The following is a 27,796-nucleotide window of genomic DNA, read 5'->3' as shown; positions in this document are numbered from 1 at the left end:
CCCCTGGCAATGTATGTCTGCATTCAGCCACGGAAGGTGTGACTATAAACAGGAAAGAATACAAAATCAGTTTATATGCTGATGACATTTTTGTACTATTGAGGAATCCATCCTCCTCAATCCCATTATTACTGAATGTAGCTAACTTTTTCAGAGAGATTTCTGATTTTCACATTAACTGAAATAAATCACAAGCAATGGATATATCCAAATGTCCAGATCCTTCTCAGTTTCAGCATTTTCCTTTGCAAATAAGCAAGAAAAGAACTTGAGTGTAAAGATTTGTCCTGATCTTCCCAAAATTGTTTCTACAAATATGGACTGTACAGAAAAATAAAATTCCAAGGATGTAGAGATGTGTCTCCTCCCTCTATCCTGATTGGGGAGAATAGAAATACCCAAAAGGAACCTGCCCAAGAATTACTTGTATCATTAGCCTATTGCCTTTCAAGGTCTGTCCTTTGCTCTTTTCTCAAATGAATAGGCGTATCATGCAATTTATATGGGATAAAAAACAGCCACACTTGTCATGCAAGACCCTTAAAAAATTCTGGGCAACTGGAGGTATGGAGTTGTCAGATTTGTATCTGTATTATTTCGCATTTCAATGTGTCTTGTTGTAAGGTGGTCCACTCCAGTAGTTCTGTATGCACACCAGCTGGGTTTGAGGTAGAAAAAAGCTTAGCCAGGTCATTTGGTTTCCTCTCTTCTTTTATATACCTTAAGAGGCTACTTATACCTGTAAGGAAAAATCCAATCTTTGCATCTACATGGGCCATCTTGCAATGCATTAAGACGGAGACAGCATCCAATCTTACTAATTCTCTTCTCGTACCTCTATGGGATAACCCTGTCTCAGGATCAAGGCCAACTTCACACTTAAGCCAGTTTAGATAGAAAAAGGATTAATAACAATTAAAAATATAATGCAAGATGATAGACTGGCCTCCTTCAAACATGCATGGAACAAATACCAGCTACTGCTGTCTCACAGTTCCTTCTTTCAGTGGTTGTGCCCAAGGATTCACGGAGGGTTAGGGGATAGTTGGCCAATTCCAACTCTCTCACCTCTAGAAGAACATGTTAAGAAATGTGGAAACAAAAGTCACTGGGTAGGAATTACTTATAGGTGGCTTAGTGCTTTGCATTGCCCTCTCTATCTCAGTCTCAGAGAATATGGGGAAAAGAACATAGCTTTACTGTCACAACAGAAACGTGGGAGGATATCTGGTGTAATGTGAAGGAGACTTCAAGTTCTTTATCCTTGTGAGTCTTCCAGAAGAAGGGATTAAACAGGTACTACTGGACTCCAGAACATTGTTTAATGCTAGTTTGGCAGCACAAAGCGAATGCTGGAGATACAAACAGCCACATGCCAACCTTTCTCACATCCTCTACAGCTATCAAAAAGTGCATGTGTTCTGAAACACCGTATTCAGTGCTCTCGCAACAACTTTGTTGCTATCTTTTCTTCTCCAAGCTTGTGTATTTTAGAGGGGCTGGATGAGTTGGTGTTACCAGTTAAGAGTAAGAAATTGATTCCAGTAACTATTTTAGTGGCCAAAAAAGATATTTTGTGAAAATGAAAATCTGCAATTCCTCCCTCATACACAGAGTGGCTTAGTGAGCAATCTACTACTGCATTAATGGAAAAAAGGACTCTGTCTAATAGCAATGTTGGAGAGTCTGTCTGGTCACACATGAAACTATTGCATACTTTTTCAGTTTAGTATATAGTTGTCCCCAGCACTCATAGGTTGTGTTCTCACTTATTTATCACTTTAATAATTGATACCCTGCATGACCTCTAAGGATTCAGGTTTGTTTGTTTGTTTTTTGTTTTTTGTTTTCCTTTTCCAAGTAATGAAGGTTGAATTTGGTTGTTTATATGCTATTTCCATCTTTGACGTGTATTTATATAGATTTTGTTTCATTATGTGTTTGTGTTTCATATAAAACAATAAAAATAAGAATTTGATAAAGGAAACAGACCTGGCCCTTGCTACGTATGACCTGTGGCTCTCATTGCCTTCCCTGATCCACCCGGGATGCCACCTCAATGCCCCATTCATCTGCTTCTCGCAAAACATCTTTGAGCTTCCTTCTGGGCCACCCCTGTCTTTGTGTAACCCTTTCCTGACCTGGCCCACTAAGCCATGGCCTTCTCCTCACTGGTGTCTCTCCAGCCTCTTCTCAAAGCCAACCAGAAATTAGCCAGCTCAGACTCTTAGCTCTGCTGTGCTGTCCACCATCCTTTGCTGAGTAATCACATGATCCTCTCAATGTTAACCTTGTCACAGTGACCCTCGGCCTGCCTGTCCCCAACGCTAGAGCTGGTCCGAACATTTTCGACTACATTTCATTTTGCCAAAATGTATTGTTTTGTCAGAGCCAAAACATTTCATGATACTGGCTTCAGCGACATTTTCAGAGCCCCTCTTGTACCCTACAGCCAGGTGGCCAGGGCACCATTGTGGGATGTGGGGGACCGAGGTTCAAGTCCTTGCACTGCCTGATTCAGAGCTTTTTCATTCCAGGTCACTCTGAACTAGCGCAGGGGCCCAAACCAGGCTCCCCCACACACCATGCTGGTGCCCTCCTCACCAGGACACACACTCGGGTTTCAATCCCCAAATGGATTTTTCGACACAAGGCTGTTGTCACGACCGTGTCTGAAGGGGTTTGGTTTCATTTGAGCACAGAACGAAAACAGACTTTGAAACCTCTGAAGGTGCCACGAAAGGGAGTTGCCATCCTCTGGTCACCTCTCGCCAACCCCTACGTCTGCCATTAGCTTGTAGCTCCTTGGGGGAGGGAAGAGGACTCTTGTGAGGTGTCTCACACACATTTCACCGCTCCGCCTTATAATCAAATTACTTGGGCATGACGGGTGTAATCCTGGCTGCGGCAAAATGCATTGGAGCTGTGCCACAATCTTCCCTGGGGCCAGGGTTTCACTCGTGGTGTGTAGTGGGGATGAGGAGAAACTGCTGGCGGTTTCTGATTTCCTCTCTGGCTCCTACACCTCCCTGCCACATTTCTGGTTTGCTGCTTGGCTGCTTTCAACTCTTGTCCATCCATCAGCTGCAGGAGCCAGGGCCCCTTCCTCCCCTCCTTGCCCCACCCCCAGCTGCTAATGGGTAGGCAGGTCCCAGAGGAAAATTTCTGGTGCAGATTTTTTTTTTGCAGTTCCTTCTCCTAACCCCGCCTGGTTCAGTGTCTCACTGGACAGCTGGGAGTGCAGAAGGGTAGCCAGGAGGCAGACAGTGCCTTGAGTGGCTGGGAGACATGATAGAATCAAGATCTTCTCTCCCTCTTAGGTAGCAGTGGATTCAGGGGAGTAAGAGAAAGGGGCAACTGCTCAGGGTCTGGGAGAGGGCCCTGACAAGGAGAAAGTCTGCTCAGGTCCTGGAGGCAACCGCAGGAGAGAAGTGGCTCAGGACTACAACGGGGCAAGGGCCGAGAGAGGAAGATGTTGTTCAGGACTTGGGCAATGGGAGAAGGGGTGTAATCAGACAAAAGGGACCATGGACGGGGACGGCCTGAGGTGTGCAAATGAGATACCAAGAAGAAATGAGCTTCTCCACATGACACATTTGCGTCATTAGAAGCTATGGGGGCTTTAAGACTGATTGCAGGTGTCCCGTAAATGCTTTCTAGGCTACAGCCAATTACCCTCCAGGAAACACAGGAAACCAAGACTGTTACCCTAATAACCCCGGACACCTTCACATTCCCCCATTTGAAGATGCAGTCTCATGATTAGTGGCCTTCGTTTAAAGACACTTAACATCCAGCCTTCTCTTTGATGCAAGTCCTGGAGGCAGAAAGGATCTAGGTTGACAACATAAGCAATGTACCTTCCCCTGGTTTTTATACCTTTCTCTCTAATCCTGTGAAATTGTTATGAGATGGATTTATAGCAGACCTACAGCTCATATAAAAAATGAAAATTAGTCCTCCACTAGTGGAACACTAATACAGTTTAATTTGCCTACAGCTATTGTGTCATATCTGCCGTGATATGGAAGGTAATAGCGGAATACGAAATCTGTGTAGCAGAATGTAACACTGCATAGGACTTTAGCTGGCAGAAGAATTCTGAGCAGGAGAAATATTGCACAAATAAAAGTATTTGTGGGTTGGATATATGCTAATAATCCTAGTTTATTGCTAAACACGCCATATATGGCAATGCAGTTTGCTTGGCAAATGCAACATTGTTTTGAGCTCTGCTCTTAACTGCTTCATTTTCAGGACGAACGTTTGTTCATGAATAAGAGGTGCACATTCATTATTTTCTGCAACTGTCTGTGACAACAACCAAAAAGTTGATATTGTAATGTTCTTCTTTGGAAGCACTGATGCGATGAATATGCTCCACACGGCATTCTGTACCGAGACACATTAAAAATCTGAAATACTTTGGAACCAAAATAAGGCTTTAATGTGATTGTTTATGATTTGTCTTCCATCTTCGGTAATAATACTCTTTGTATGATCAGTGGCAGCTATTTTTGAGGCGACATATGTGTGACTAGTCAGCGAAATGAGGTTTTACCACTAAGTATGACTGTCTCTCCTCCATTGGTGAGTCCAGGACAGTGTTCCTAATGGCCACATCAGCAATAACAGCACTGAGCACTCACTGTGCAGTACACAGCGCTTTGTTGGATGCCTGTTTGCCAAGCTCTGTGCAAAGTTTAAATAATTCACATGTGTGTGATTATCCCCATTCAGACGGGCAACGGAAATACTGAGTGGTTCAAGGAAAGTAAGAGGTTTTGTGCCTGGGACAGGGTGTATGTATCCCGCTCTTGGCATGGGGAGGGTGGGGAAGGGAGAACAGGTGCCTGTATTGAAAAGCAGCTGAATAAACCATTGGTCCTCTGCAGAACGCTGGCAGCTGTGCCTCTCTAATGCAGGAAGTTTGGGGCCATGGCCACACCTGCCCACATGACGAAGCAAAAAACAGAGGGAAATTTCGCATAAAATTCTTATAAAATGTCACAGTGGTTGCCACCAGCACAACTCCCTCCAAAACACTCAGCTGACATCCCAATCCATCAATTTCCCCCACATTCACAGTCACTGCTAATTAGCCCATTCCCGACCTGCCTCACCCCAGAGAGTTGATTAATACCTGTGTGACGGGTTGGATCACAGAAACCCTCTTGGATGTGCCAAGACTACTTCTGCCCCTGCTTTCCCTGCTAGCTTGGGACTCCAGCACCCTGTCTTGCTGAGCCAGACACGCCCGTCTGCTCCAACGCAGACCCAGGGTCTGAACCATGTGCCCCAAAGCTGCAGACTTAACTGAAAACACCTTAAGAAGTGTTCCTGTCTTTAACACTCAGATGCTCAACTTCCAATGGGGTCCAAACCCCAAATAAATCCATTTTACCCTGTATAAAGCTTATACAGGGTAAACTCATAAATTGTTTGCCTTCTATAACACTGATAGACAGATATGCACAGCTGTTTCCCCCCCCCCCCCCACGTGTTAATACATACTCTGGGTTAATTAATAAGTAAAAAGTGATTTTATTAAATACAGAAAGTAGGATTTAAGTGGTTCCAAGTAATAACAGACAGAACAAAGTGAATTACCAGTAAAATAAAACACCAAAGTCTAAACCTAATACAGTAAGAAAACTGACTACAGATAAAATCTCACCCTCAGAGATGTTTCAATATGCTTTTATCACAGACTGGACGCCTTCCTAGTCTGGGCAAAATCCTTTCCCCCGGTACAGCCCTTGTTCCAACTCAGGTGGTAGCTAGGGGATTTCTCATGACTGCCTCCCCCTTTGTTCTGTTCCACCCACTTATATATCTTTTGCATAAGGTGGGAATCCTCTGTCCCTCTCTGGGTTCCCGCCCCTCTTTCTCAATGGAAAAGCACCAGGTTAAAGATGGATTCCAGTTCAGGTGACATGATCATATGTCACTGTAAGACTTCATTACCCACTTGCCAGCACACAGGTATACAGGAAGACTTACAAGTAAAACAGAGCTATCTACAGTCAATTGTCCTGGTTAATGGAGGCCATCAAGGTTCCAAACCACCATTAACGGCCCACACTTTGCATAATTACAATAGGCCCTCAGAGTTATATTTCATATTTCTAGTTTCAGATACAAGAATGATACAGTCGTACAAATAGGATGACCACATTCAGTAGATTATAAGCTTTGTAATGATACCTTACAAGAGACCTTTTTCATAGAATCATAGAATATCAGGGTTGGAAGGGACCTCAGGAGGTCATCTAGTCCAACCCCCTGCTCAAAGCAGGACCGATCCCCGACTAAATCATCCCAGACAGGGCTTTGTCAAGCCTGACCTTAAAAACTTCTAGGGAAGGAGATTCCACCACCTCCCTAGGTAACGCATTCCAGTGTTTCACCACCCTCCTAGTGAAAAAGTTTTTCCTAATATCCAATCTAAATCTCCCCCACTGCAACTTGAGACCATTACTCCTTGTTCTGTCATCTGCTACCACTGAGAACAGTCTAGAGCCATCCTCTTTGGAACCCCCTTTCAGGTAGTTGAAAGCAGCTATCAAATCCCCCCTCATTCTTCTCTTCTGCAGACTAAACAATCCCAGCTCCCTCAGCCTCTCTTCATAAGTCATGTGCTCTAGACCCCTAATCATTTTTGTTGCCCTTCGCTGGACTCTCTCCAATTTATCCACATCCTTCTTGTAGTGTGGGGCCCAAAACTGGACACAGTACTCCAGATGAGGCCTCACCAATGTCGAATAGAGGGGAACGATCACCTCCCTCGATCTGCTGACAATACCTCTACTTATACATCCCAAAATGCCATTGTCCTTCTTGGCAACAAGGGCACACTGTTGACTCATACCCAACTTTTTCATGAAGCATACTCCAGTTACATTATATTCACACTCATTAGCATATTTTTATAAAATCATATAGAGTGCAACGTCACAACCTGCTCTTCCCCTCAAACATGAACATCACTGCCAGTCCCTCACACCCTCAGAATCCAACAGAATCCATCAGGGCTCACCCTTTGCATTCCTACCACTCTCTCCCATCCCCTGAGTCCGTCGATACCATCCAAGGCCTAGCTCAGAGTCCATCCATACCACACATGCCAACTCCCATGGCGGTTTTGACAGGGGAAGCATTGGGAGACCATTAATAACTCCACTCTTTTTTGTTTTGTGTTTTCCTAAAAAGCTGGACCGTCACGACAAAGGAGAAGAGGACTCCCCTGTCAAGTGGAGGTCTGAGGATGAAATGGAAGCCGAAGCAGCAAGCCTGAAGAAATATTTTCAGTAAAATCTGAGGTAAAGATTCCTAAGAGATGATACAGATTGATTGATTTATGCAGCACCCAAAACCAGCATCTTAGGGCACGTCTACATTGCAAGAAAAGACTCGTGGCACTAGGTCTCAGAGCCTGGTTCAGCTGATGCAGGGCTCTGGTTGTGGGGCTATTAAATTGCAGTGTAGCCTTTCAGACTCGGGCTGGAGCTTGGGCTCTGAGACCTCACAAGGAGCGAGGGTCTCAGAGCCGAGATACCAGCCTGAGCTTGAATGTCTACATTGACATGTTTAGCCCCGCAAGCCCGAGTCAGCTGGCCTGGGTTCTGAGACTCGGTGCCACAGGGTTTTTTATTGCAGTGCAGCCAGACCTTACAGGCACAGACCCTGCCCTGAGGAGTTTACAGTCAAGATTACTGGGAGCAAAAAAAGCGGCAAGAGAGGGAAGGGAGAACAAGGGTCACAAAAGGAAGGCCAGACAGTTTCTTGGGTTTGTTATGTACGTATTCTTGTGGCTCCATAAGAATATGCTGCGTCCACTATGCTCCTTAAACACATCAGCACCAGCTTGGAGGCATACTCAGCAAGCAACGCCCAGGAAGCAAGACCTCGCTCACTGAAACAGGCACAAACAGCTTCTACCCAGTGGTGTCTGACAGGCCCCAGCTTTCCTTATATTTACAATAGGAAATAGTCTCCATATATGTGGGGTAACTTGATAAATGTTCACTTTTTAGAGAGCGAGACCACTGCGTGCATTTTATGTAGATACTGGTATCGTGTATGCAAGTCCCAGTGCTAACCCTTCTACAAGTGCTATTTTATGTTCGTAAGTCTGAACTCAGCAGTTCAGTTTCACTCTCAAAATAAACCTGGTGGGAAGCTGCACATTGTGATAAATTTTCCATTGGCCCTAAAAGAAGAAACCATTTGAAGGGAGCGGGGGAAATAAAACCAGTTTGGTAAGCGCTAACGTTTGGTGCTATAGAAACTGAGATATTTTCATCAGATACCTGGCGTCCCAGATGTGGGATCCTTCCAACAGAAATGAATTGGTCCCCTGGGACCCATCTGAGTTACGCAAGGACATACAGCTCTGTGATAGCTCCACATGTTTCCTCTTCTCTTCCCCGTCAGTCGTTAGCATCATCCAGCACACTCGTTTCTCAGTGGTTTCTGACTGTTTCATGTTTTGTCCCATCGGGAGCAGGAAGCCTGTAAACCTGCCTGCCTTGTGGCTGCGACTTGCTGCTCTGCAGCACAGCTTGGGAAATCTTCAGCTTAAACTCCACAGGTCACTCGGCTAATGTGCGTGGCCCTAATGAGTCTTGATTGTGAGGTTTCTTAGCCACTGTGCCACTTGTTTTGAGTTCCTCAGATCCTCTCCTCCGTGACCTTTTCCTGGCTCACCTCTCCTTTATTCACAATGATGCACATACAAGCACAATTGCACAATAACAAGAGGTTCTGTTTAGATAAGTAATTAACTTACTGCAGCATTCATGCAGACTGGGCTTTATGAAGATGGAAATTGAAAAGACTGCTTGGACCCATTTCCTTTCCAATGCAGGCTCTTTCCCTGCCTTATATTTCGTAGGGCTTCTTCCGGTCTAGTTATAAATGAAAGACTCGTTGGGATTGTCAAAGGAGTCTATGTGAATTTGGTGCCCAAATGCCATTGAAATTCAATGAAAGTTGGGTGCCTAACTAAGATTCTTTTGTGTACCAGTCAGATTAATAGATCCATAGATTTCAAGGTCAGAAGGGATCATTGTGATCATCTAGTCAGACCTCCTGTATAAGACAGGCCAGAGAACTTCCCCAAAATAATTCCTAGAGCAGAGCTTTTAGAAAAACATCCAATATTGATTTTTAAATGGTCAGGGATGGAGAATCCACCACAACCCTTGGTAAATTGTTCCAAAGGTTAGTTAATCTCACCATTAAAAATGTACACCTTATTTCCAATCTAAATTTTCTAGCTTCAGCTTCCAGCCATTGAATCATGTTATACCTTTCTCTGTTAGACTGAAGAGTCCGTTATTAAATATTTATTCCCCATGTATATACCTATAACTATGATCAAGTCACCCCTTAACTTTCTCTTTGTTAAGCTAAATAGATGGAGCTCCTTGAGTAAATTGAGTGAGCTCCGTGAGTCGGTCACTATAAGGCAGGTTTTCTAATCCTCCAGACATTCTCGTGGCTCTTCTCTGAATTCTCTCCAATTTCTCAACATCCTTCTTGAATTGGACACAGTATTCCAACAGTGGTTGCACCAGTGCCAAATAGAGAGGTAAAACAACCGCTGTACTCCTAGTCAAGATTCCCCTGTGTTTATGCATCCTAGGATCACGTTTGCTCTTTTGGTAACAGAGTCACTTTGAGAGCTCATGTTCAGCTGATTATCCACCATGACTCCCAAATCTTTTTCAGAGTCACTGCTTCCCAGGATAAAGTCTCTGTCCTGTAAGTGTGGCCTATGTTTTTTGTTCCTAGATGTATACATTTAACATTTAGCCGTGTTAAAACACACGTTTGCTTGTATCCAGTTTACCATCCGATCCAGGTTGCTCTGTATCAGTAAGCTGTCCTCTTCATTATTTACCACTCCCCCAATTTTTGTGTCATCTGCAAACTTTATCAATGATTATTTTATGTTTTCTTCCAGGTCATTGATAAAAATGTTCAGTAGTGTAGGGCCATGAACCCATCCCTGTGGGACCCCACTGGAAATACACCCGCTCAATGATGATTTCCCCCTGGACTCCTAGACTTTAAGTTCAGAGGGGGGCATCATGATCATGTACTCTGACCTCCTGCACATCTCAGGTCACAGAACCTCACCCACCTACTTCTGTAGTAGGCGCATAACCTCTGGGTGAGCTACTGAAGTCCTCAAATCTTGATGTAAAGACTTAAAGTTATAGAGAATTCACCATTTACTATAATTCGAACCAGCAAGTGACCTATGCCCCAATCTTCAGAGGAAGGCACAAAACTCCCAGGGTCTCTGCCAATCTGACCCAGGAGAAAATGCTTTCTCAACCCCAAATATGGTGATCAATTAGACCCTGAGCATGTGGGCAAGACCCACCAGCCAGATACCTGTTCTAAACTCAGAGCCTCTCCATCTAGTGTCCCATCTCTGTCCACTGGAGATATTTGGTAATAGTAGTCACGGAGGGGCCATATGCCATTGTAGGCAATCTCATCATACCCCTCAATAAATTTCTCAAGCTCAATCTTGAAACAAATTAGGGTTTTTGCCCCTAGTACATCCCTTTGGAGGCTGTTCCAAAACCTCACGCCTCTAATGGTTAGAAACCTTTGTCTAATGTCAAGCCTAAACTTACAGATGACCAGTTTATATCCATTTGTTTTTGTGCCAGTATTGACCCTTAACTTAAATAACTCCTCTCACTCTCTGGTGTTTATCTCCCTGATTTGTTAGGCTAAACAAGCCAAGCTCCTTAAGTCTCCTCTTGTACAGTAGGTTTTGAGACCTATTGGTTAGCCAGTTTTTAATCCATTTAATGTGTACCATATTAATTTTATATAATTCTAGTTTTTTAAGCAAAATGTGGTGTGCTACCAAGTGAAGTGCCTTACAGGAGTCTAAAGATAGTGTATCAACACACTTATCTTTATCAACCTAACTTGTAATCTCCTCAAAAAATGTATCAAATTAGTCTGACAGGATCTATTCTCCATAAACCCATGTTGACTTGCATTACCTTCTTTTAATTCTTTTTTAATCAAGTCCCATATCAGCTGTTGTATTATCTTGCCTGGGATCAATGTCAGACTAATGTCTGATTACCCGATGTGAGATTATCTCTGTCATCCCATTTACTCTTTTTAAAATGTGCATAATATTAGCTTTCTTCCAGTCTTCTGGAACTGCCACAGTACTCCAACGCTCATTGAAAATCAACAGTCCAGGATGTTTTAGTGCTGGCAGCATGAGACCTCCAGCATGTGTCACTCAAACTGACGTTCCCCATGATCACACCGTTCTTACTCCTATTATACACATTATAAATAGGTGCAGAAGGAGGCGGTGGTCGTCCTGTTCCCTAGTATCTCTAGATCCTACAGTAAGGTGCAGAAATATGAAACCCTAAGCTAGATAGATTGTAAGAGCCACGCACTGCAAGCAGATCCATTCGGCTGCCCTTCGACCCATGTGCAGAGCTCTATTAAAGTCAATGAGTTTCTGCAAGGCAGCTGAATCAGCAGCCTAGGTCAGCCCATTCAGGTATTAGGGTCCGTTCTTTTCCTAGGCCTGATGCCATTAAAGTATTCATTAGTGGTATTCTCATTGCAAGAGAGTTTTGCCCAGGTCAAGGCTGTGCTTTTTAGCCTATGATTCCAAACACCAAGGCATCACTGTCAGACTCTTCTCCCACGGAGTGTTTTTTCTTCCGATGCTAAAATGCTCTGAACTTAATGTAAAGTGCACATCCTTAGAACTTTTCCTCCATTGCCTGCTCCCTGGACCCTGCTTTCAGCAGTAGGAAGATTGAAAACTCCTGGCAAATTAACAAGGTCACAGAAATTTGCCTTCAGTGCTATTTTTGTTTTTGTTTTTCACCTCAGTTATCCTGGCAAATCGAAGTACACCTGGACCCAATTTTGACTGAGATTTGAACATGGCCCATGGGATAGTCAAAAAACGCTGAACGTAGAAATTCTGGAGGCAGTGAGCAGTGGTGGGGTAGGCCTCCTGCCCTGTTGTTCTGGTTAAGTGCCCGGCTATGAGGAGAAATGTCAGTTCATCAAGTTTGCTCATTTTGGCCACTCTGAGCTAATGCACTGGGTTGATTTCAAAGGGACTGCTCAGGTGCTTAAAGTGAGGTGTCTGGTTAAGCCTATTGCATAGTCAGAGCTTCCAACGTTCAAATATTACAGACGACACTGTGCCTACATAATAGTTTTGAATCATTGAAAATATTGAAACTATCTACCTAATTCACCCCCTTCTTCAGGGTTTCCACCTCGTTTTCAGCGCTTTTGGCTAACTATTTACTGCAGTGTATCTGTTGCATTTTAAACTCGGCAAGTACCCTCTTCAGTCAAAGTCAAAATGACACTTGATTTTCACTAGAGAGCGGCTCATGTGTGTACTGCAGGGTGTACGTCAGAAAGGGAAGCTCCCCTTTCACCTGCCTGCCCATCCTGAGCCATTCTGCCCTGCGTGATCCAGCACTGCTCTGCTTTCCCCAGGCAACGCAGCCACAGGAAGCAGGGGTAGGAATTAGGCCCGGTATTTGCCTTTGCTCCTTTCATTTAAAAAAATATCCCTTTGGCCTGAGCAGGTTGGGCTTTAAGCTCTCAGAGCTTCCCTAGCTACCCTCAGACTTAACTCGGCCTTTTGCCATTGCACCAGCTGTAATGGCAGCTCTGTGTTAGGCATAAAGAAACCACCTAGCTGGGTTTGATTGGCTATATAGTCATTGGGACGTATTATCTTTCTGCCCTGCAGTTATCACCACAGCTTAAACTACTCCAATTTCCTTCATTGATCCTTTGCAGCACTTCTTGCATGCTGCCTAGAAGCTGCCTCCTGGCAATTGCCTGTCCCCTCCTAAACACACACACATACACACAATTCTGGGCCCTACCGTCCTGCTTATGTAAACTTGTCCATTGTAATTCTTATTCAAGGGTACAATAGGTTGGCAAAATGAGATATCACATTGCAGTTAATGCCTTAAAAATACTCAATAGTGGTTTCTCTTTCCTCTCATTAATGCATTCCAGTGTCAGCACTTGCAGATGTCTTTAGGTCAAGGAGGACTAAAATAACTGCTGATGGCTTCCTTTTCTATAAGAAAGCAAGAGAAATATCATTTGAATATAATAGGAAGCTCTTAATTCTCTCCCTGCTACATCTACCAAGTGCTGTTCCGCCCCGACAGAGCAGCGTGCTTGAACATTAGACCCCTGGCCAACAGAAATATCCTGGGGGTCACTTGAAGAAATAAATACTTTTAACATTTCCAACTGTGTGTTGTTCTATATGGGATGATAATAAGCTGTTTAATTAGAGAAGATGAGAAGATACCATTTTATTTTCACACGCGGTGCTCTATAATAGATCAGACTAACAGAGGAGTTCAATTCATCGTCAGTCACTGTTATCCGTGTGTCCTGCTTCTTTCACGGCTTTCTCCCCACTTCATTGTACTCCCAGCTCCTCGGGACGAGCCATCATCTCTAGGACACCCCCGGCTTGAGCTGTCACTCACGGAATACTTACGACCTCGCTCCAGGAAAGATTAAGCTCCTGAGAAGCTGCAAGTAGCTCAGGATAGGACTGGAATTTAAAGCAAAGGGGGGGGGGGGTCCCTTTTTAGCAATGCACTGAGCTAGTACAGCTATCCTCATTGGCTGCACATGGTGCCACTCACTGGCCCATTTATTCCCCAAGGGTGAAATTCACCCCGTGCAGGGAAACATCACAAGGTCTTCACCCCTCTTCAATCCCACGTAATAGGCTTCAGTGGAACACAGTCCTGGTGCTGATCCCCTGCACAGGGGCAGATTTCACTGTGTATGAAGAAGAAGGTTCATGGCCTTCAATACATGGCCCTTTGTGATTTCTGTGGTTTTTTTATTCATAGTAATGTAAAATACCTTTCAATCAGACCAAGGTCCACGCTTCTCCCTGCTGCTCCTCCGCCTCCAAACTCTGCCTTATTTAATACTTGGCCTCAACACCCTAAATGAGATGATGTCCTCCAGCGTCTCAACCTCTGGGTGAGGTTAAAAAAATGGATAAATGAAACATAAAAGAAAACTACTTTTATGGAAAATATTTTTGAAAAAATCAGTGCTTAAGATCACAGCACCTGAGAATTTGCTTAAAATGACTGTAGCTTGAGCCATTCCCATCCAAGTATCAACCACCATGTGATCAGTTATTTATCCCAATGGGTTTTGCAAAATGATGTAATGTGTGAGACAGGATGAGAGAGAAAGTACTCTTCTTTACAGAGCAAACCTTAATGCAGTGTTTACATTTTAGGATCTGTTTTCAGATGCATCTCTCCAGATTTCTAACCCATCACAGGAATCAGGAGCCTTGTTAGCAGGGTAAATGTTTTGATGATCTTGTGTCTACTGAATTTCAAAACACAGCGCACTTGCCCGAGAATAGGAGCCTTAGTCTATCTCACTCTTTCAGACTCCGCTCCTGGAGCCGAGACAAGATATGGGATAGTCACAAGTTTCAGTGAGGGTTCCTATTTTATCTGCAGGTGAGGAAATCCTTTTATGCCATTAGAGAAGCAGTCAGCCTAAAGTGTGATGTCAAAATGTCCCCCTGCATACAGAGGATTGACAATGATACTCTGTTGCCAACTGCTTGCTGAGCTATATGTGGCCAATCACTTTTAATTGTTTAAACACTTGAATATTTTAGGTGTCATGCCAAATACAGGATTCTTTTAAAAATATCTCCAAGTAACGCATCCTGGACACTGGGGATGGCTCTCTGATGTAAACCCTCTCCCCTGCCCCTGCACGTGGGCAGTTTGTCTTTTCAACTTGGTCAGCGAATGGGAACTTTCTTCTCTTTCTCTGTCTCTTTCTGTCTCCGAAGGCAGAACGGCTCCCTGAGGGCGCTGGTGGAGTTTCGCTCCTGCTGTCTCCACCTCCTCCAGACAAGGTGGTGGGCTGGGCCCTTTAGCAGTGAACCGGTCCAGCCCACCTGTGCCTCCTTAACAGCCTCTTGATGGAGCCTGATAGAGGACAGCTGATCTGTATAAAGAGCCAGAGGGGAATAGAAGTGGGAAGAGGAAACTGTGGCAGAGGTTGAAGAAAACAGGAGATCTCTGACCCAGGATGGGTTTGGGAAGCCAGAGGGCTAAAGAAGGCTGAGAGCGGGGAGTGGGAGGGGTTCCCCACTGGCCTCCCAAAGCCAGAGAATAGACTGCACCAAAAGGGTGCTGGACCCCCTCCAGGGGAAGAAAAGGATTGAGGGCTGGGGAGTTCCTGCTGGGAGAGCAGGGGAGGACTCCAGCAAGAAGGGGCTGGAGTGGCTGCGCACTGAAGAGCAGGCTGATCATGAGGAAGAGCCTCCAGCCTGACAGAAGATGCCAGGGACGAATGCGTGGGGCTGACGGGTAGCTTTAGGGATGTAGAGGACTGTTTGAGTTGTTTGTTTATAAATGCAGCCCCCAAGGAGAGGAATTATTGGCCGCAAGAGAGTCTGCAGTGCAGTTATTGATGTATGGGGCCCCGACATGGGGAAACTGAGGCAGGGCGCTTGCTCCTCTGGCCACAAGGGGGCAATCAGGAGGTGGCTGCCTTGTTGCAATAGGCGTCACTACATCAGAGCTATGCCGGGTAACTGCAGCTGAGACTCTGACCCCTGGTAGCACAGGAAGTCTCTTCTTTGCTTGGCATTAGGGCAGTCTATTGTTTACTCTTTCTTCTCCCCCAGCCTCTCTTTCTGTTGTCACTCAGCTCCCTGGAGTCTCTGGAGAGGGGGACAGCTCCTTCAGCTTGGTCATACAGGGTGAAATTGGGTCTAGCCACAGAAAGCCCAACTCTCCCAGCTCCACGCAGGCAGGGGGTGTGGTGCTTCTCTGCAGCCTCCACCCCAGCCAGTTCCACAGGGTGCTTGACCACTGGATCTGCCTTCAATCAGATCTGATCCCCTGGCCCACCCCACTGCAGCCTTCCACACTGGACAGAATTCAGATCCCCACAATAGCAGCAGAAGACTCCTCTGGAGTGGGAAGAGCAGAGGGCAAGGGAGAGCTATGGCCCCCGGCCTGGCTCTCTCAGGCAGGCTGGCTAAGAGTTTATGCTGGGCTGGGGCTAGGGCTACATCTTAGCCCTGTGGCACTAACCACGCTGCATCGGTGAGATCTGACTGTGACTGCACTCAGGCAGTGTCTGCACATAATCGCTACGCAAACACCCATTTTCCTAATCAGCTATAGATTTCTACACACTCCAGCCTTAAGTGCTTATTAATAATATCTCACACTCAGCAGCCTCTAAGCACCATCAGTTAGAAATCAGGAACTCAGTGTCCACGGGAAACCATTACGACCTAAGAGGGTGAAGCTTAAGCTCCAAAGGAGATAGGTTTTATGAAGGTCACCTTGAGAAGCAGCATCATAAGAATCCGTCAATAGACGAGAATGTTCCCGGTGTGCATTTGACGTTATTTTGACTAGCTGGAAAGGTTGAAGAGAAGAATGTGTCATATTACAGGGTCTATTCTTCCCCCAAAATTAGTTTTCCTGCAATAAGAAACAAGTAAATATAAACTAATCCTTTTTCATTTCAACTGAATGCAAGGAAAAGTTAATATCACCAGAAGCTTCCTGAACAAACACCACCTGGTCTGTGAGAGTGTCGTCTGAAGTGTAAAAACTTTGTCTAACGTCTCTTAAAATACCTCTCACATGGAAGCTGCAGATATAAGAGCAATGCAATTACAGTGACTACTAATGAACCATGTAATGCTTAAGGGAAAAGGTTTCCCCATAAGTGTGATGTGTTAATATATAATGTACCTACTGCAAAATGAATGTTGATTCTTGTTCTAGTCTGGGTGCGTGAGAATAATTTTTTTTCCTTGTAGCCCAGTGAAAATGAAGAAGCTGGGGAGGGCCGTCTGAGTGAAATTCACCCCGGTGCAGGGGGCCATCTGAAAGCTTATGTACCACATCAGTCCTCGTTTGAGGATTTAAGTGGTGCACTGACCTAATGCTGTCTCTGCACAGGGGTGAACTTCAAAGGGAACTCTGGGCTTCCCCTTCCCTGGGGTTAGCAATATTTACTCAGCTTTGTAGGGTACTTTGAAGGCCACAGATCAGCACCTAGGTCCTGTGGTTATAGCTGCAGTAGAAACATCAGACACAGAGGCAGATGCGTTGAATTGTACTGTATAAAGTATTACTTTTATTGGTGTTAATAGTGAAAACTCAGAAGGGTCAGATGTTCTGTTCACACAAAAGTTTGAATCCCAAATTTCAACAACCAGATATGCTGATCTGGTTTCGTACTTGATTAATCACCAGGAGCGGGGGTTAGGGCACAACTTAGGGAAGGGAGCATCCCGGGATCTAGAAGAGACCAGAAGGAGAGGCATAGGGCGAAGATAATGTTTCAGAGAATACGGATGAAAAGAAACGTCTAGGACTCTCAGATCTGAACCTGTGTTGAAATGGAGCTGGGCTCTGATCCCTGCAAATTCGTCCATGGTGTGAGTTACACGATTCACCGACTAAGCAGGGAAGCCCTGTTTAAAGCAGATTCACAAGTAACTTACAGCCTGCCATGCAAATGTCACTCAAGGGGTGGCCTACAATGGAGACGTTAGTGCTCAAAATGCCATGTAACGGGGAAACATATGTTTCATGGAGAAGAGACAACCAAACAAAGAAGTGGGCGTGTGGTAAGACACCAAGCAAAACAGTGCTCAGCTACTATCAAAGTGGTGTTACTGTACTGTTGTGGACACAACATAAGAGAGAGAGATTCAAAGCAGCAATCTGAATATGACCTTGTAGCTTATGCGCTCCCGTGAGTTCCAAGCTGAACTCCCGTGAGTTCCAATATCCAAGCTGCGGCGATGGCAAGGTATAAATAGCCATTCGGGGGAGTCAATATGTGAAAAGGGAGTGATGTTGGACACATTGTAGAATTTGTCCTTCCCATTTGCCCCATCCACAGTCACCAGAACACTTGGGTACCCATGGAAGGCCTGGTCATTGCATTCACAGATGCAAACGTGTTTCTGCATGCTAACATTTGCATGTCAGAAACCTGGGGCTCAGCAACTGCCAACCTTCTATGGATCCAAATTAGTGAAGACATTTGAAAACATGGCTGATGATGCAATGCAGTGATTTCAGTGTAGCTTTGTCAAGGGGAGGCAGTTAGATTTCGATTTTCAGGGCTGTGATTGGCTGTTCTCCGTAGTCAGGACCTGACTTTGGTATTTATCTATTCCAGTGGCACCCTCAGGTCAGTGCAGCCACTAGTGTGTGTCAGGATGGGACGTATTGTGTCCACACGCAACTGCTCTCATGACGGCAGATGGAGGACACACGATGTCCCTTTGGGCCGTGCCACATACAGCTGCACAGCAAAGGGTTGATGAAATGGCCTTTTCCTGCAAAGATCTCAAGAGTAAACTGCCTTTGATCTTTCTTTGAGGGTGAAATTCTCTGCTTCAGGGCTGGCCCAAGGCTGGGGTTTGGATTCATAGGACACTTGAAAGTTTCTGGGTGGGGGGCTCCATCCAGAAGCAGGAGCAATGAAAGCTTCCTAAAAGTAGGAGAGCCACTGGCTCCCAAACTGTGGCCCCGCCCCCATCTCACGCCTTCCCCTTGAAGCCCCACCCTCGTACTGCCCCTTCCCCCGAGACCCCACCCCTGCACTGCCTCTTCCCCCAAGGCCCCACCCCCACACCACCTTTTCCCCCACCAAGATCGTGTCCCCTGCTTGCTCCTCTCAACCCCCCACCAGATCCCCACTGACTACACTAGGGCGTCCTGTGAATGCCTCAGCATGCAGAATCAAGACGTCTAATGGCACAGCAGGGACTATGATTGTAAAGTGCGTTTACAGGGAGCTCTACGGGAGGCTGGATGGCCCAATGGCTAGGGTGCGGGAAAGACGGGTTCTAGTCCAAGCACTGCCCCTGGCCTGCCGGGTACTCTTGGCCAAATTGTTTGGGGCTAGATTCACAAAAGATGCCAAATCTCAGCATCAGGCCCCCCTGTGAGGCACAAAATCCCTGCTCAGCTGCTCTGAGCTCTCTTACCGGGTTGGGCTTTGCGGATGAGCTCTCATCAAACAGCTGGGGTTTGGGGAGGGGGAGAACATCCCTCATAAACAGAGCTTTTTGCTCTGTGGTTAGTGTACTCACCTGGAATGCAGAAGATCCCTGGTTCAAGGCCTCCCTGAAGGTGAGAAGGGATTTGAAGGGGAGTCTGCCACCACTCATGAGGGCCCTAGCCACAGGGCTCTGGGCTAGTCTGATGTGAGGTTCCCCCAGCCTCTCCTGGTGAAGCTCTTGCACTGTGAATAAGTAATTCACGGCTCACTGGGCCAGAGAGAGCGCAAGCATGGGAATGACTCTGTTGCTGGATGGTTAGAGCATTCACCCAGGAGACAGATCCATTGCTTCAATGACTCTTCTGATAAATAATCCCTCCTGCCCCGATTTAGGCCTCAAACTCCCTCGCTTTGGCATCTCCCATAGGCAAGCCCAGATGGGGAGCCACCTAGCATGCTGGCTTTTGTGAATCCCGTTCTGAGGCACCTGTCTCTCCCCATTCATCATCTAGGAAGCCTAGACAGCTAATCCAGGCTTTGTGAATTGCTGTGATTTTGTATCTACCTAAAAGTAAGGCCCTCAGCATGGCCATGCCTGAATTCCCTTCTGAATCTTCCTTACTCTGTGGCTTAGTTTCCCTTCTGTAAAATAAACATAATGCCACTAACCTTCTTTGCAAAGTTCTTTGAGATCCACATCTGAAAAGCACTATATGACCACAAGGTATTATCGCTATTGGCACACGGGCTTGATCTGTATAGTGTAAATCGATATCATCCAAATGGAATATTCAAATGTCTTGCTATAATATATTTTACAGTACCACTGTACAGGTATTGTTCTCCCCTCCAAATACTAGCTGCTGCCATATGAACTGGAATATGCGCTAGCTGGCTTTAACCCTGAGTATTTCATTTTCTCCATCATAATCACTGGTTCCCTTTGCACAGTGCTAATCAGCATCTAGCCAATTAACAATAAACAAACTCATTTTATCTTACTATTACAGATCAAATATGTTCTTGCATTTAGCTTAATGTCTAATGAAGCTTTTAATGGTCAATATTTTTCAGGTGAGACAATCTGGAACAAATCCTGGAGCATAAGAAAACCAAAAAAGGGACTCATTCTCCAGCACTCTGTGTACATTGGACCTGCAGCTAACCAGCTTAGATGACACTCTACAAACAATGGATTCGTCCATGAAACACTCTATTGTACCGTTGGATATCAGTGGGGTTGAATTTCAGCTAAGTCAACTGACAGACTGGGTTCAACACAACCTAATGGCTCATATTTTCTGAATGATGTACGTGGGAATGACTCTTTTACAATTGGCCCTGGGCCTAAACGGAAATTAAATATTCGCAGCAATATTTGTCTGGTGTGTTACATTACAAAACAGTGGCTCCATGTTGTGCCTAACGACGTTCTGTTTGTAATGTAGTGTAGCGCAGAAAAATTACATCTTTTAGTACTACTGTGCCTCTCAGAAACCAAAGCTTTGTTATAGCCGAGATATGATAAGCCTGGAGAGCTGCCATTTTGCGAGATAAGATAATAGAACAAGAAGTGCATAAATTTTCTTAAGATCATACATTCCACTCTTACTTTTACGATGTTGGTACAAAGTTGCAGGGGTTTAAGATAGTGCAATATGCTTTAGGGAATTCATCAAAACGTGAAGCCGTTCATGTGGTATTCAGCACGTTACAGACTATGATGTAAGGGTTGTTGCTTGCAACAAAACATGTTAACTTTGGTTGGTTGTTATTCACTTGACGTACTCGCTCAGTAATAACGATCATCTGCAGTGCTGCTCTGAGGAGACTCTGCAGTCGTTTAGCTGTTTACTGCCAGTACCTCACAGAGAATATGTGGCTGAAATGAAGGCAAATGGACGTACAATATCCTGGCAAGAGCCCTGAACTGAAGCACCAGCGGTGGCGCTCTTGAACTTTGGCTGAGTTTTGCAGCTCGGGTCTACAGTTGTCACTAGAAGAAGGCAGCTTTTGTCATCCCTTGCCACACAGTGGTGTGTGGGACAACTGTGTTCTTAATGCAGAATGGGTGAGAACGGCAATAGCTCAGATACTCTGCGATTGCTGCTTTAAACCACGGCAACCTGTACACCATCTTTGCAGTGGGGTTGGCATAGGCCATCAGCCGTGAACATACCTGAACTTCAGAGAAGTTCGGAGTCAGATCCGAATCAGGATTCAAATGCCACCAGATTGACCCGACGCTGCATCAAACAAATCAAACATGCCAGAAAATGTGTAAATAAATAATTCCTCCAGGAGTGTCACTGAAGCACAGTCTGATTTGAGACTTAGTGGAAATGCCTAGGGTATACACAGTGCTTGGGCCAAAGTCCGGCCAGGACCAGGGATAAATTTGGCCCATTGACTTAGAAGGCTGCTGAGCAAATACAGAGAGTAACATCAAGAGCAAAACAAATGCATTCGGCTAGAGTTAGGCTTGGCAGAATTCATTTTTTTAATACTTGTGACAGATAATAGCAATGTTTATTTGTAAGTATTTTTCCGATTATTATCTATTACAATTTTCACAGTTACACAGAATTATGGGGTTTTATGCATTTCTTTCAGTTTTCATCAATTTAAATTTTCACAGTTGCAGGAAATGCTGGGGGAGGAAGTCAGACAGTTATTTAATGACAGGAGAGACTGAGATTCAAACAGTTAAAACTTTATAACCATCAACATCACATGTCAAACTGTACAAAGTAAATATCCTCAAATCAAACTCTCATGCAGCATTTCTCTTACTTTGCCTGTCAGTACATTTTGATTATTAGCGAAGGAAATATTTTTGTTGGTTTGTGTGTGTACGATGAAATTGACATATAAAACTAATCCTTCCAAGCGTAGCTCTAGTTATTGCTCTGATACTTTGCAAAAGTAGCTCCAGGAAGCCTGAGTTTGCTATCACAGATTTAACATGACAGCAGACATCTTCCACAGACTTTTGAAAAGCCTCAACCATTCTAATGCTATTTTATTTCCAGTCAAAGTAAACAGAAATCCCCTTCTGACAGAGTCTGTACATTTTAGTCCCTGAACAAGAAGTGAAATACAGAAAAGGAAGGCACAATGGCAAGCCAGAAAAGCTTGGGAAACTGAGCACTTTCCAAGAACCCAACAAATGAACCAGTCTGAAAGGTCCTCCTTTTGCATTTGAATATGTAAAGTAGAGCTGATTCTTCAACGCTAAGGAAGACAATTGCCATTCCATCCAGGTAGGTGGATGTGGAAGACCTGTGCTTCAATTACATTTGCAAGCTATTTTCAACCCTTGCATTTGATGGCTTCATATTAGGTATGGAATATTCTCGTATTAATTTTGTAGCCAGTAATGAAGGCAGGACACCAAGCACTTCATATCATGTCTGCCTAGCAGATGACGACTGATCTGCAAGGAACATTTCATTTGGGTTAATGAGGATGCCATATCAAAGGTCTAATTAAAAAAAAATCCCCTTGTGGCATTATGTGCAAAGCAACCCCTTGATGCAGCATGGGGGGTGGCGGGGGGTGTGTGTTTCCCTCCTGTCTTAAAAAATAGAATTTGCAGTAGATGGGGGGGGGATATGTTAAAGACTTAGTGGTGGCTAGGGACAGATTAGAAAAGTCAGCTCAAGAAACTCTGCAGTTATATGGTAAGTAAAAAAGCCCTATTTAAATCTAGGCCTGCCACTAGCACCTGGCTCATTCGTACACTTCCCGCAGCCCTAAGGAGGAGAGGACTGGGAATACTGGCTTGATCAGACAGACTAAAAGGCATAGCAAGTAGGTTGTCAGCCCCCTAACTCGTTACATCCCTCTAAGCAACTGAGGCCATGGGCCCAGGTCTTCATGGGGCCGACCAAGGATTCAGGCACAGTTGGGATATTTCCTGTGGGCTATCATGGGTCAGGCAAGGCCCCAAGGACTATGAGACCAGATTTTTAAACAAATGTGTGTAGCTTTGTCCCGACCCCACCCACCTTGGCAAACTGGCCAACCAGAAAGTACCAGTCAGTGGGCCACAGGTCCACGTGCCACCAGCTCTTTTTCTCCGTGGTCAATGACTGGGAAAGTCTCCCACACTTGCAGCCTCTAAACATGATGTCGCTGAAATACTCCGTGGGTTTGCACCCTAATGGGAGTCCCACCTCCTCGATATTTGGCTGTGAAGCTCGCAATATCGATAAATGAACCAGCCACAAAGGCCAGCTTTTCCAGGGTGCTCAGGGCGCCTGTTCTCAGTGTAAGGCGTTGGATTCTGAGCACCCCCTTTGCTGCCACTGCTTCTCCCCCACCTCCTTGTGGAGGTGCCCAGCACCCTGCCCCCTTCACAGTTTGCTCCTGACCTCCCATGGCATCTCTTGCTCCAACCCCTTTCTGATGAGCTGTTCCAAGAAACTCCTCCATCATCTGCGAAGAGTTACAAAAGGGATCTCTGGGTGACTGGGTAACAAAATGTCGGTGTTGATAAATGCCAAGTAATGCACATTGGAAAATAGACTCCTAACTATACATATAAAATGATGGGGTCTAAATTAGCTGTTACCACTCGAGAGAGATCTTGGAGTCATGTGGATAGTTTCCTGCGAAGATCCGTTCAATGTGCAGTGGCAGCCAAAAAAACAAACAGAATGTTGGGACTCATTAGAAAAGGGATAGCTAATAAGACAGAAAATAGCATATTGCCTCTATATAATCCATGGTACGCCCACATCGTGAATGCTGTGTGCAGATGTGGTTGCCCCATCTCAAAAAAGATACATTGGACTTGGAAAAGGTTCAGAAAAGGGCAACAAAAATGATTAGGGATGTGAAATGGCTTCCGTATGAGATAAGATTGGGACTTTTCATCTGGGAAAAGAGACAACTAAGGAGGGATATGATAGAGGTCTATAAAATCATGACTGGTGTGGAGAAAGTGAATAAGGAAGTGTTATTTACTCCTTCATAAACACAAGAAGTAGGAGTTACCAAATGAAATGAATAGGCAGCAAGTTTAAAAAAAACAAAAGGAAGTATTTCTTCACATAATGCACAGTCAACCTGTGGAACTCTTTGCCAGACGATGTTGTGAAGGCCAAGACTATAACAGGGTTCAAAAAAGAACAAGCTAAGTTCATGGAGGCTAGGTCCATCAGTGGCTATTAGCCAGGATGGGCAAGGATGGTGTCCCTAGCCTCTGTTTGCCAGACTCTGGGAATTGGTGACAGAGGGTGGATCACTGGATGATTACCTGTTCTGTTCATTCCCTCTGGGGCACCTGGCACTGGCCATTGTTGGAAGACGGGATACTGGGCTAGATGGACCTGTGGTCTGACCCAGTGTGGCCGTTCTTATGTTCTTATCATCACCTCAGCACTCCCACTGCAGCAGAGGCCAGACCTCTAGTTGGCCTTGTATGGGCTAGTCTCCATACTCCCTTTCCCTGCTGCTCAGCCACAAAAGTGGAGCCACAATCTTGCCCATGCTGGCCATCATGGAGTGTCTTCTACTGGTGCTAGTCACTGTCGTGGTTCAGTGTGCTGCTTTTCATGGGGAACACGAGGGATACAGGGAAACACCTTGGTACAGAGGCACAAATGCAGTCACGAGGAGCCAGGTAGTCCAATTCCGCTCTCTTCTCCACTCTGATTTTCTCTCATGTAATTCCATTGTTTTCTGTGGGCTCGTTCCTGAACTCCCCAGTGGGAGCAAGAGTAGAATCTGGCCCTGTGTTTCCTCCTCTGCATACCCTGCTATGGAATAAAGCTTGCAAAAGGTACTCTGACAATGACCCCTTGCAGCACAGAGGCTGTGGCCACTAAAATATCCAAGCTCTAGGAAAAACAAAGAGCCAGCAGTGCCAAGTCACCTCTAGAGCTGACACCTCCTAGTCAGGGACATTTCAGAGCTGAGCAAGAGTCAAGCCTCTGCTAACCCCCTCAGGCGTTGGGCTATTAAGAACCTGGAATTAAATGTTCCTGCTTGAGTGCATTTCTAGCAATTTTTTGCAAAGCAGTTTCTCTCCCCTCCCCCCATCACATATGCAACACACTAATCTAGGCATGGGGTTCAATTTCCTTGCATGTTAAAGGACTTAGGTATCTAATTGCACTTTCCACTTGCACTGAAAATGTGCATAAAAAAATCCAGGTACAAAAAACTCTCTGTATTCAAAATTGCCAGTACAGGTTCAGACACTGGGTTGGAGCCCATTTGAAATTTTAGCCTAATAATCAACTCATTGGTAGCAGTTTGTTCTGTTGTGAGTCCCTTCAGGAACTTTTAACACCTTGCCACTATTAGCATCTTGCTGTTACTAACATTTGGGAGAAAGAGCATCGGAAGAACCACCTGTTAGAAACCAGCCATGGTAGCCGAGCTCTGCAACATTTGTTAACCTTTTATTGAAGTCGCAGAACAAGGAGACGCACCACCTGTCACATCTATCCAAAGCCACTCAGTCTTTGTTCAGTGCTTCGTGATTAAAAGGGAAGAAATAAATGGCCACCTTGGATTGCAGGATTGCATTTCTTCCTTTGCAGGAGACTTGTGTTATTCTGGAAAACTCAATTAAAAAAAAAATCCTGCCCTACTCTTCATGCCCCCCGCCCCCAGATCATAGGGGATTTGGGTGTTAGGAACTGGTCAGTCCAAGGAAAAGGCACTTGTTTTAATGTGAAGACAATAACAATGCTGCATCAGCACTAATCAAGGGTGTGTGACTGCAAAGAGCTGAGCATGTCCTGTTTGTGGCTGCGTGGCCTGGATGCCCATTAGGAGCTGAGGATGCCCCGAACCTCAAAGGAGCCGGCGGTGAAATTATTAGTTTAAAATCAGTGGTAGATGAACAAAGGAGCTGGAGGCGATTTGGTACCTAGGCGAAAAAACACTCAACATGCCATGGAAAGTTGGGCTTCACTAAAGCAGGCAGTGTCATGTAGTGCTTCCAGCAGGGCCGTGAACACAGTGCGAGGACGTCTTCACGTTCTTTTTTAGCATCAGTCTAGCTGGATACTGGGGAGTTTATGTCATAGAATCATAGAATATTAGGGTTGGAAGTGACCTCAGGAGGTCATCTAGTCCAATCCCCTGCTCAAAGCAGGACCAATCCCTAACTAAATCATCCCAGCCAGGGCTTTGTCAAGCCTGACCTTAAAAACTTCTAAGGAAGGAGATTCCACCACCTCCCTAGGTAACCCATTCCGGTGCTTCACCACCCTCCTAGTGAAATAGTGTTTCCTAATATCCAACCTAAACTTCCCCCACTGCAGCTTGAGACCATTACTCCTCGTTCGGTCATCTGCTACCACTGAGAACAGTCTAGATCCAAACTCTTTGGAACCCCCTTTCAGGTAGTTGAAAGCAGCTATCAAATCCCCCCTCATTCTTCTCTTCCGCAGACTAAACAATCCCAGTTCCCTCAGCTTCTCCTCATAAGTCATGTGTTTCAGTCCCCTAATCATTTTTGTTGCCCACCGCTGGACGTTTTCCCATTTTTCCACATCCTTGTAGCGTGGAGCCCAAAACTGGACACAGTACTCCAGATGAAGCCTCACCAATGTCGAATAGAGGGGAACGATCACGTCCCTCGATCTGCTGGCAATGCCCCTAAGTATACATCCCAAAATGCCATTGTCCTTCTTGGCAACAAGGGCACACTGTTGACTCATATCCAGCTTCTCGTCCACTGTCACCCCTAGGTCCTTTTCTGCAGAACTGCTGCCGAGCCATTCGGTCCCTAGTCTGTAGTGGTGCATGGGGTTCTTCCGTCCGAAGTGCAGGACTCTGCACTTGTCCTTGTTGAACCTCATCAGATTTCTTTTGGCCCAATCCTCTAATTTGTCTAGGTCCCTCTGTATCCTATCCCTACCTGTCCCAGCGTCATCTTCTGCTTCTCGGCAGGAGGCCTGTTAACCACCCCCAATCGCTCAGAGGCACGCACAGGTTGCTGGATGCATGGCCTGGACACGTGCTGTGTGGGCTCCGTCTTCGCAAAGCCGTTTGTAAATCTGCTGATCGTTGTCCATCACACATCCCCGCTGCTTGGCCTCGCCTGTGAATCGATGCGCTCACATAACACGGCGGACGGATTCTCAGCAATCTTACAGAGTGGGGACAATGAGAACTCGGTTTGGGAGGGCACCTGGTTTGAATGCAGAAGGATGGCCTTGTGGCTCTGGCATTTGAGGGTGACTCAGGAAAGCCGAGCTCAGTTCCTGGCACTGCTACAGGTGCCCAATGCCCCTGGGCCAGTCCTTTAGTCTCAACGGATGTCAGTTCTCCATCTGTAAGCAGAGGATGATAGTCCTGATCTGCCACACACGGCTGTTGAGAGGCTAAACGTTGCCGAGGCGGCAGCGCTGTGCAACGGCGGGGTCAGCGTGTCAGAACCGTATCAAAATTGTTCAACTGCCGAGGGGAAAAAAGTCAGTTAATCAAACAAGAATCACACAGATGTCTCCACCTCTCTGCTGCCGCTACTCGCGGGGGGGGCTTATCTTGGGAGCAGAGCTCAAGCAGCCCTGGCCTGAAACCAGAACTTCCTTCCCAGGGGAAAGCTTCAAGGGTACTGTTTCAGCCCGGTTCAGGATGAACTATTTTTCAAAAACTCAAGTTTTTCCACAGGAAGGAAAATCCAGATCTTTTTGTTTCAAGGGGACCTCAATGGAGCTCA

The 27,796-nt window shown here is 45.5% G+C and overlaps 1 protein-coding gene across 7 annotated transcripts in view; it reads left to right on the top strand.

Moving 5' to 3' along the window:
* Window positions 1–21,798, top strand: part of FHIT (fragile histidine triad diadenosine triphosphatase) — a 1,060,586-nt gene extending 1,038,788 nt beyond the window's left edge. For all 7 annotated transcript variants that reach the window (XM_074957364.1, XM_074957361.1, XM_074957360.1 and 4 more), the window contains 2 exons: window positions 7,213–7,322; window positions 20,185–21,798. In XM_074957364.1, the coding sequence (XP_074813465.1) occupies window positions 7,213–7,314 (102 nt within the window). In that variant the 3' untranslated portion in view covers window positions 7,315–7,322; window positions 20,185–21,798. The remainder of the gene's footprint in view (window positions 1–7,212; window positions 7,323–20,184) is intronic.
* Window positions 21,799–27,796: the final 5,998 nt, after the last annotated feature.

This window comes from Natator depressus, chromosome 7 (genome assembly GCF_965152275.1).
Source record: "Natator depressus isolate rNatDep1 chromosome 7, rNatDep2.hap1, whole genome shotgun sequence".
Classification (NCBI taxonomy): domain Eukaryota; kingdom Metazoa; phylum Chordata; order Testudines; family Cheloniidae; genus Natator; species Natator depressus.
Note: the sequence above shows the minus strand (reverse complement) of the source record. Positions and strands in the feature narration are given on the sequence as shown.